We start from the raw sequence: 10,530 nt of genomic DNA on the forward strand, positions 1-10,530 counted from the left end.
CATTGGTGTCACTGAGTGATGTGTGTCTGAGGGGAAGGAGAACAAACTTTATTAGGTTTGAACAACATCCATAATTTGTATTGATGAGAGAGATCAGGAGCATGACCTTTACTTCTTCCTTAGTTTCCATTAAGATTTCTGTATGTCTGAAATTCTCTGTTAGGGTTTGCCTCTTCTCTGCTAGCTATCCCATCACTTTGGTTTTGCTTCCCTTTCAGTGTAGAGTCACACCTGAAAGTTTCCTTGCTGCTGAGAAAAGCAGTGTACTAACCTTCTAATAACAAACTCCCGAGCTGGTACCTCCAGCAGCGAATGTGAAAGCAGTTTTCCTGATGTCAGAAAGAAGAAAAATCAGGGATGTGAGCCTGGGGCACATCTGTTGTAGAGGTATTCCCTGGAATTTTCCATGGCTGTAGTGAATTGTGCAGGTTTGGAGTTCTTTTTATTTTTTTTTTCTCCATGAGAAGAATCCTTACAGTCACTACTTAAGAACCCAGTCTGATGTGAAAGTAAATGTCATTGATGTCCCTTGGACATTCAGCATTTAATAATTCAGAGTCTTTTGGCCATGACCTTGGCAGATAACTGTTCTCAGAGGCTCTTATTCAAATGCATATTTATATTTATATTTAAAGGTAAACAAACAAAAAGCCAGACAGCAGCAAAATCAGTTCTGCTTCACGCTAAGCTGCCCTCCATGTGCAGGAGTTTGGTTTGTGGTTGGGGTTAATTTTAAAATTAGACTCTCCTGGGCATAAAAGGTTGAGCTACCAAAGAAGTTAACTGTGGAAACTGACATTTCCTAGTCTTATTAAATGGTTCCTAGTATATTTAGTCCATAGAAGTAGAGAAGCTGCCACACTTCTTATTTCTATAAACTAATGGTAGAGACCCAGAATTAAAAACAAAGACCAACTGATGTGTTTTCATGACCTGGGACTCAGAAGTGGAAAGATACATAGAAAATAGACAAATTGTGAGATACTTGTGTTTCCATATATACCATATGTTTATATGTCATATAAACTATCATGAAAAATAGCCAGAATATGGCTTGGTTTAAGGTGTGAAGATATTAAATCTCTCCTCTTTTTCTTTCTCATGTCATTTCTGTCCCCTTTCTCTCTTGCCAAATGCTTTTGATCACTATAACTATTTACCTCAACAACAAGTTTCCAATTACATGATTGACAGAATTTCTACTGCAGCTATTACTAGCAAAACCAGCTCAAAATGAAAACACTGACCTAAGATGTCTATTTAACTGGCATCCTCCAACCCAGTGTTTGGGTTGAAATTTCTGTACTGCCTTTTCACATCATCTGCCATATTTTGAAAGCTACCAATTAAGTCTGTGATAGTCCTGTTCCCCTGTAAAATCATAGAATTATTAAGGTTGGAAAAGGCTTCTAAGATCTTTCAGTCCAACTGTCAGCTGATGACCACCATGCCTCTAAACCATTCCTCAAGTGCCATACCTACATGTATTTTGAACACCTCCAGGGATGGTGACTCTGCCCCTTCCCTAGGCAGCCTGAGAGCAACATCAGACCATCCAATCATCTACCTCAGTAGAGGCTGGAGTGACCCAAAACATGACAGCTTATTAGCCAAAATTTCACATATATGTTACAGAAAAGTCTTCCTTCTACTCAGAACATAAATTATAAACTCATAGAGACGTAGAATTGTTAAAGGTTAGAAAAAACCTCCAAGACCATCAAGTCCAACCGTTGACCCAGCACTGCCATGCCCAATAAACCATGTCCTGAACTGCCATGCCTACACAGCCCTTGAACACCCCCAGGTATGATGACTCCATCACATCCCTGGGCAGTCAGTTTCAGTGCCTGACCAACATTTATCATGTAGAAAACATACAGCAGCATATAGGCAGGTCATGGCTAAGCATCAAGAAAAACAATCTGAAGTGCCCTTCAAATAAAATACAGATTGTTTATGCTGGGCAACCTGTTCTGTCATTAGGGGGTCCTAGTGTTGGGGGAAGGTTGACCATAAGCCAGCAATGTGGTGTTGTAACCAAGGTCAATCTATTCTGGGGTGTAATAGAAGGGCTGTGGTTAGTAGGTCAAGAGCAATTCTCCTCCCCCTCTATTCTGCCCTGGTGAGGCTGCATCTGGAACATTTGTGTCCAGTTCTGGGCCTCTCAGTTCAAGAAGAAGCTCAGGGAACTGCTTGAAAGAGTCCCACACTGAGCCCCAAAAATGATTAAGGGAGTGGAACATCTTCCTTATGAGGAGAGACTGAGGGAGCTGGGGCTCTTTAGTTTGGAGAAGAGGAGACTGAGGGGTGACCTCATTCATGTTTATAAATATGTAAAGGGTGAGTGCCAGAGGATGGAGTCAAGCTCTGCTGGGTGATGTCCAATGACAGCACAAGGGACAATGGGTGGAAGTTGAGGCATAGGAAATTCCATGGAAACAGGAGGAATTTTTTTTTTCACTGTGAGGATGACAGAACACTGGAACATGCTGCCCAGGGGGGTTATGGAGTCTCCTTCTCTGGAGATATTCAAGACCTGCCTGGATGCATTCCTGCGTGATTTGGTATAGTTGATCCTGCTCTGACTGGATGATCTTTCGAGGTCCCTTCCAGCCCCTAACATTCTGTGATTCTGTGATCATTTTACTACTATTTTACCATTTTTCATATTAGCAGTCCCAGTCTCACCTTTTACTGGAGAGAATTACTATGTTTTTAAGAAAAACATTTGAATGCACAGGAACATGTTACAGAGAACCTGGTGAGAAAGTTCATGGTGGTGACAGGTTCTTGGTTTTAGCAAAAAAACCCAATTGTTATTTTCATTCTAATTTCACAAAGGAAGCAACATATGGTAATTACTGCAGATGCTCTCTCCCTGTGAATGTGATGTGAAAATAAAATAATTTTTCCCACTTCGTTTGGTACATATCTATTAAATTTCATTTCAAATAGATCAAGTAAAGGGATATTATAATGTGAGACTTCTGGAATTAGAAGAGCATAAAGATGATTTTGTTAGCTGGCATCTAGGAGGAGGAAAAACCATGCATGTAAAGTCAGCAAAGATGTACTGATGTGGATCTCCAGCAGCGTAAATGAACTCCTTTTCCTTATGACTGTGTTTTCTATGTTGGAATTTAATACTGCCTTATAAATGATTGATGTTTAACAGCAAAAATAATAATTTTTGTATTTATGGAACTAACCATTTAGAGGTGATTATTCATATCGTTTTCCAGCTCCAGGTTGTACTTTTGGCTTTTTTTTTTTTTTTTGTTCCCCCATGAGATATTCTGTTGGTCATGCTTTTTCCTGCCTGAGATTAATGTCCTAGCTCCAAGCTTTTTGAGGCTTTCAGGACTTTTTAATAGACATTTCTGAAATTGTTGTTTTTTCATAAGTGATGCAGATGAACATAGGAGTGGCTGTATTGGAACTCCACTACTTAATGACTTCTTTTCCTGACAAGCCACTTTGCAGTAATTGACAGTAACACACCCTTTCAAATCCATGAAAGGAAACAAGCTGTATGCCCCTTCTACAATTACTAAAACCATGTGAAAATGATTAAAATATCTCCAAAACCCATTTCAAAACAGCCTGAAAATGATCAAAATATCTTCAGAAATCATTAAAAATGCCTGAAAATAATCCAAATAGCTTGAAAAGACATTAAAAAGTCCTGGAAAAGAAAATCTCTTAAAAATAACTAAAAAGGCATGAAAAGAATTGAAATCTCCTCAAAAGTAACTAAAAAGGCATGAAAAGAATCAAAATCTCATTAAAAATAACTAAAAAGGCCTGAAAATAATCAAAATATCATAAAAAATAACTAAAAAGGCCTGAAAATAATCTAAATCTCATCAAAAATAACTAAAAAGTCCTGAAAAGAATCCAAATCTCTTCACAAATAACTAAAAAGGCCTGAAAAGAATCAAAATCTCATTAAAAATAACTAAAAAGGCCTGAAAAGAATCAAAATCTCTTAAATATTGTTAAAAATGCCTGGAAATTAGCAAAATATCTTAAAAAAATCATTAAAAATACCCCAAATAAGCAAAACATCTTCATAAATCATGCATAATAATGTGAGAAACGAAACAGCATCTGTTTCTCCCAGAGCCAAATCCTTTGTTTCAGCTTTTTTTTCTGTTGCAGAAGTCAGAACGTGTATAAGAAGAATCTCTACGCAGAAGCGATAAGAGACGCCAGCAGCTGCGCTGACAACGAGAACGTGACACCTACCAGCTACAAGTCTCAGGTGACTATGCTAACGTGGAGTGGAAAGGGAAGCAGGAAGGATCAAAGAGTGTTAGGGATCCACTTGAGATTATCCATCAAATAATTCACATCTTAAATATATTAAATAGCTGCTAGAGTCATCAAGCGCTTTGCTGTGAACCCTAGTTCAGCTTACCTCATTGTTATCCCTCAAAGTTCACAGCTGCCTGGATGTATTGCAACCATTAGCCAGTGTTATTGTTAGCTTTGAACACAACACTCGGGGAACTGTGTTCTAAATTAAGGAAATGGCAATGTGATGACATGGCATATCACAGGGTTGTTTGCACAGGATAGTGTGCCCTCTGTGGAAAAAAAAAAAAAAAAAAAGGCTTCTTGGAAGCCAAGTATTGTGTGCTGCATGAGATGGTGAACTCTGTTTTGGGCGCTGATGAAGTGAAAGGTCTTCATATTAGAGGCTGCTGCCTTGTAAAGACAAATAGCTAGGGTGTTACTGGGTAGTTTGGGAGGGAATGTACAATACCAGTTTTGCACTGGTGTAGGTAGAAATGCCACCATGATCTGGGTGTACTGGCCTGTTTCTGTTCTTGGTGGTGAAGCTGCACCAGAGAATTTGGCCCCATAAGAACTGATTTAAGGACATGGTTTTCACTGGCAGTAAAATATTAGACTGCTGAGTGAAACCTGAAGTTGGCAATGTGGCACAATTATTACCTGTGGCTACTTCTGTGCCCAGTGTGAGACTCCTTTCTTGCCCTGAGAGCTTGCCTGTGCATACACGCTATTCAGCTCTGAATAAGCCACTGTCCAGGTAGCATCACATAGCTAAACAGCCTGCACTCTTCAGAACAAGCACAGTTATCCCAGTGGAAAAACCTACTGAAAGAGTTTATACTTTTACAAGATCAGCAACAAACTCCAGTGAAGCATACACCTTTTTACTGGGGTACCTGCACATGTTTTTCTAGTATAGCTACTACTTCGAGGCTTTAAAGCCTTCCCCACCCAACTAGAGTTGGAAACGCACAAGAACCATGTGTATAGTAGTTGTGGTCACAAAAGAATTTGACTTCAAATGGCCTGAGGTTTGAATATTCTAAATTTTTGGGTCCAGAAAGAAATTAGCTTGTTCTAGTAAGAGTCTGCTTGAGAGATTGAGTATCATGAAATATTTATAGTGCAAATCCAAGGATTTTTAATCAGCCCAAAGAAGGTCTTGCAAATAGTTTAGACTTGAGTGTCTGGCAGGATTTGTGAGTGATTTTGATACACGCTATCAAACATGCTTTGGGAGTACTGAATTGACTTTACCCTGGTTACAACATATTGTTCCTTGGCTGGTCAAACACATACTCTTATGGACCTTTCTGACCAGCACTTCACTTCTCCAGCAAATGTGCTGAGTCATGGTGATGCCATCATTTGTTCACAGCAGACACCAAAAAATGCAGCTTGCAAAGTATCTGGGGATAGGAAAATCAGAAACATTTGTTGGGACAGAGAACGGTTCGTTGCCAGAGGGCAGTGCTCTAGAAGACCTGTGGCTCATCAGTTCTGTCCCCACCTGCTGTTGTCCCCACAGTTAATGCTAGCAGGCAATTACATTTTCGCTGAGTATAGGAGCAATTAGACAGCTAAGCAATGAACTGAATCAACCAAACCAAATCCAACCTGCTCATCTATTACACACTTGTGTTAAATTCTACCATGCATTTGTGAACTGGGAGACATGAAACACATTAACAATTTACTGCAAATGGTTTGTTGCAGGCTGGAAGAGGAAGTCACTGACACTTTGCTAATTATTGCTGCTTGCACACTAATGGATTCCTGTGGTTTCATGCATATGATTTTTTATTTATTGTTTTTTCTCTGCACTGATGTAGCCATCGAGTGTTAAATTCACTGGGGCATCAGGATTCCAAAAAGCAGCAAGAAGTTATCCATTTCTACTATTCACTTAAAGTGGTTTATTGGGGAGCTTTATGTAAAAAAAAATAAAAAAAAAAAAAAGATTGTACAACAGAAAACTCCACAACTGTTAAGGTACTGGAATAGGTTTTTGGGTGCTGTTGATTTACACAGCATTAACAGTCCTAAGGCAGAACTTAGTATGGTGACTGGATATAATTATAAAGAGCTCTTGAAATTCACCCTTGTAGCTTGCTGCTACTGCTTTTGTACTACTGCTCAGTTGTGAGGCTGGGGAGAGGGAATGGAAAGGCTTTCTTGCTCTTTCTAGGCTAGTGTAAAGAAAAACAAGATTTTACACAGTCACAAGTATCAAATTCTGGGTATCATGACACTGAAACTATTCCTATAAATTCTCCAAGTGTCATTCACTTTTCCTTTCTACTCTGCCAGCAAAGGCTACATTTACATGAGAGTATATCTGGATATATTTTTTTCATTCATATCAGCCAGGCTAGGCTTGTCCTAAGGAAATGTAAACTTTAGTACACTTCTGCACATGCTTGGATTTTGATGCTATTCTGAGACTTTTCATCCAGCAAGTGTTCTGCTTTACACAGCCAAAGAGAATTTGCAGAACTGTACGTAGCTGCATCTCTTTCACAGGTCTGTCACATGTAGGTTAGCAGCTGTAAACCTACAGATTTTATGTGAATGAACTTGTGCCTAAATAGCTGCACCTGCTATATCTGTGATCTATCCACATAAATCCACCCATTATCCACCTGGACCGCTGAATCTGTCAGTCCTTCTGCTGGAACATCTTATTTACAGACCTTTTCTCCTCTGCTTCTGTCCTTTAAACATTCCCCCTTTACAGGATCTCACTCTTTCCTTCTAAACTATTTCAGTACCGTGCTTCACCTTGGTTTTCTCTATCTCTGTTTTTGTAGTTTTCCCTCTGATTTTTACAGCATGTTCCCTTGGAGGCTCCTGTCTGAGGTGTCGCTTTGACTGTCACTGTGGGACAATGAAATTGCACCCCCAAAGTAGTGCTGTGAGCCAGAAAGCAAGACTTGCTTCTTTCCCTCTCCAGTTTCCTGCTGTCTGGTTGTGGGTCTTTTTAGTACTTCAAAAGTGGCCCTCAATACTATGGAGAGGGTTTGTTTTCATGAATTTTTGTTCTTTCATCTGGAAAGGTTGATGTGCAAGGAAAGAGAGTGGATAGTTCTTTACTAGACTGGGACTGCATGCTTTCCAAAGAAAGATTGGGGCTGTCATCAACTCAAATGTTTAATTATCTGCAGGGGAAGGGTCACCCCAGAAGCCAGGATGACCTTTTTCCCCCTGCTGTGGTTGGAGCATGTAGCCCTTCCAGTCTGCCTCTTGGGTTTCAGAGAACCAGTCCATTTGATATTAACTTGGGTTCTGTGTGTTTTGTGCACCCTGTACGTGTTTGCAGTTTGCGGTTGTGAAGGAGTGTAGCAGCTCTCCGGAGGCTAACGTGGTTGATCTGATTGAGTGTGAGACAGCAGATCCTCATCCTGCCTGCCCCTCAGAATGTGGTGAGTAGGATTTCCTTCTTTGTGAGATCTCTCTTCACCTTTGTAACAGCAGGAGTAGTGCATTGTAGAGGAGACAGAGAATTCAGAATTTTATTTCTGGCCCTTTTCTGTGCACAGCAGAAGCCATGGTTGTGTTGCTGTGAGGAGACCACTCGGTCCTTCACTTTGCAGATCATTCATGAGGAATTACACTACGACAGAGTTTTCACTCCTGATAGTATCCTATCGTATTTTTGCATTTCTACAGAGCTTTTCACAGCTTTGTTTTGTCACAGGTGAACTTATACCCAGCATACCGATGGGGAACGTGTATCCGTGCAACTGTGTACTTTGACATTCCTTCTTCATTCAGGCAGGATAACTGGAATGGTGTGAGGAGTCCAGGTCTCCCCAGAAACCTTTTGCCCTACAGCAGCAACTGCAGTTCTGCTTTTTATGTTAAACAAGATGTCTGATTGCTTGGGGAGTGTTGGGTGTTTAAACAGAGATGAGATGAGTGAAGATGTGTCTCCAGTCCCTGGATGAAATATCAGCAGGCAGCACAGAAGCACACAGCAGGCTTCTAGGGCCCACTGGCTACCACCTGGACCACTCTGAGTTTTAGGAAGTGCTGCCTTCTAGATGGCAACTGAGCCTCCTAATTGCTCTGATGATGAAAAGCTGAGCATGAGCCAATAACATGGGCTTGCAGCACAGGCGGCCTGTCGCATCCTGAGCTGCATCCAAAGGAACATGGGCAGCAGGTGGAGGGAGGAGATTCTCCCCTTCTGCTCCACTCTGCTGAGACCCCACCTGGAGCACTGTGTCCAGTCCTGGATCCCTCAGTCCAGGAAGGACATCATACTATTGGAACAGGTCTAGATGAGATCATAAAAACAATCAGAGGGGTTGGAGCACCTATTCTATGAGGACAGGCTGAGACAGTTGGAGTTGTTCAGCTTGGAGAAGGCTCCGGGGGACTTTTTTTGGCCTTTCAATACTTACAGGACCCGATAGGAAAAACGGGGACAGACTTTTTAGCAGGGCCTGTTGTGACAGGACAAAAGGTGATGATTTTAAACTGAAAGAGGGAGATTTAGACTAGCAACAAGGAAGAACTTTTTGACACTGAGGGTGATGAAACACAGGCCCAGGTTTCCCAGAGAGGTGGTAGATGCCCCATCCTTTGAAACATTCCAGATCAGATTGGGCAAGGCTCTGAGCAACCTGATCTAGTTGCAGATTTCCCTGCTGACTGTGAGGGAATTGGATAATATGACTTTTAAATGTCCCATCCAGGCTAAAGCATTCTATGATTCTATGAGAACTGATGGAGAAAGACTGCTGTCACTCTAACCATTTATCATGCATACCTCCTAACTGCAGAAGTTACTGGAGAACCTGGTTTGCCTCAGTCAGTTACAAATAGGCAAAGACAAAGGTTTGAGGATATTTGAACGGGCAGGCATCTTGCAAGAGTTTGAAAATTGCCCATCCTGTCTCTAGACATGCTGGGGAGTCATTTTATTAATCAGTAGAAAATATGCCTCACATTTACTTGATTGGACTAATATTGTGAACATGTGTAGAACTGTATTGTCCAGAGAAGGATGCCTGATGTTTCCCATTAGAAGGCTCTGTTTTCATTTAAAGCTTTATCAGATCCAGCTATTGCAGCAAAAATTTCCCATAGCAGGTGCCTGATTTTTTTGCCTAGTTGAAAACTTGAGCAAAACTGGTTCAACCATTTTAGGCAACAAGACTGGTAAATAATCTGATGTCTTTTCTAACATGTTGAATTTCTCATACTATGCAGTGAACAACTCTAAGGTCTCTTGACTTTGGAGAAGGTGGTTTAATTTTGACAGGCAGTTAATCTTCCTGTCACAGACCTGATTTTTCCTGTTCTCATGTATTAAACCCAGAAAGCCACGAAATTTTTCTAGGGCAAGTAATTTCTTAAAATCTGAAGAAAGTGCTGTATTTTGCCTCCTCTCTTGACATGAGTTAGTTTTGTAATTTTCTGAACCAAATTCACAGAATCACAGAACAATAGAGGTTGGAAGGGACCTCTGGAGACCATCTAGTCCAACCCCTCATGCTAAACCAGGTTCACCTAGGGCAGGCCACACAGGAACGCATCCAGGTGCGTTTTGAAACTCTCCAGAGAACAAGATTCCATGACCCCTCCGGGCAGCCTGTTCCAGTGCTCTGGCGCCTTCAAATTATTTTCATAGGTTTCCTCTCTCAAAGCTGCCATTAGTTTTCTTTCGGTTTAGTTGTTTTGAAGCTTCTGAGATGGTTTTTGGTAATGTGTATCTGTTTTCTGCGGTAGGAGAACAGCGTATAACATATGACAGAGCAGCAAAGACTTCTTTGGTGGAGGAGGAGAAACAACAAGACTGTCAACAAGAGGTTCCTCTCGGTGAGAAATCTTGTCAGCCCATGCGAATGGTGAAGGGTAGTCCCCAGGCTCCCTGGAGTATCCACCATAAGCCTCTGCTAGAAAGGGAACCCTGTGAGCTTGTCCCAGCCAGCCTACTGATGCAGCCAGACTAGAGGCAGCCTGCTCTGGAGTTGGAAAAGGAAGAAGGATGAAGTCAGTAGAGAATGGGAACTCATGAAGCACTGAAACAAGGCTTGTTTTTTGTTTTTTGTTTTTTTTTTTTTTTTAATTAAAAACTGCTCTAGAAGAAAAGCACAAATCAAAACAGAACAGAGAAGTCCTTGCTACTCCTTTCCTGTCATCTCTGCTGGGAAGAATTACTGCGAACAATGTATTAGCAATGAGTTTTCTCAAGTATCACTTTAAGGTTCACTGCTGCTA

General features: G+C 41.0%; 1 protein-coding gene across 1 annotated transcript in view; it reads left to right on the forward strand.

Annotated features, from left to right (window-relative positions):
* The window catches only part of EGF (epidermal growth factor), a 65,238-nt gene extending 54,976 nt beyond the window's left edge, over window positions 1-10,262 (forward strand). Inside the window, exons 23-25 of the mRNA XM_054383097.1 lie at window positions 4,165-4,267; window positions 7,622-7,724; window positions 10,039-10,262. Coding sequence (XP_054239072.1) covers window positions 4,165-4,267; window positions 7,622-7,724; window positions 10,039-10,262 — 430 coding nt within the window. The remainder of the gene's footprint in view (window positions 1-4,164; window positions 4,268-7,621; window positions 7,725-10,038) is intronic.
* Window positions 10,263-10,530: the final 268 nt, after the last annotated feature.

Source organism: Indicator indicator, chromosome 8 (assembly GCF_027791375.1).
Source record: "Indicator indicator isolate 239-I01 chromosome 8, UM_Iind_1.1, whole genome shotgun sequence".
NCBI lineage: Eukaryota > Metazoa > Chordata > Aves > Piciformes > Indicatoridae > Indicator > Indicator indicator.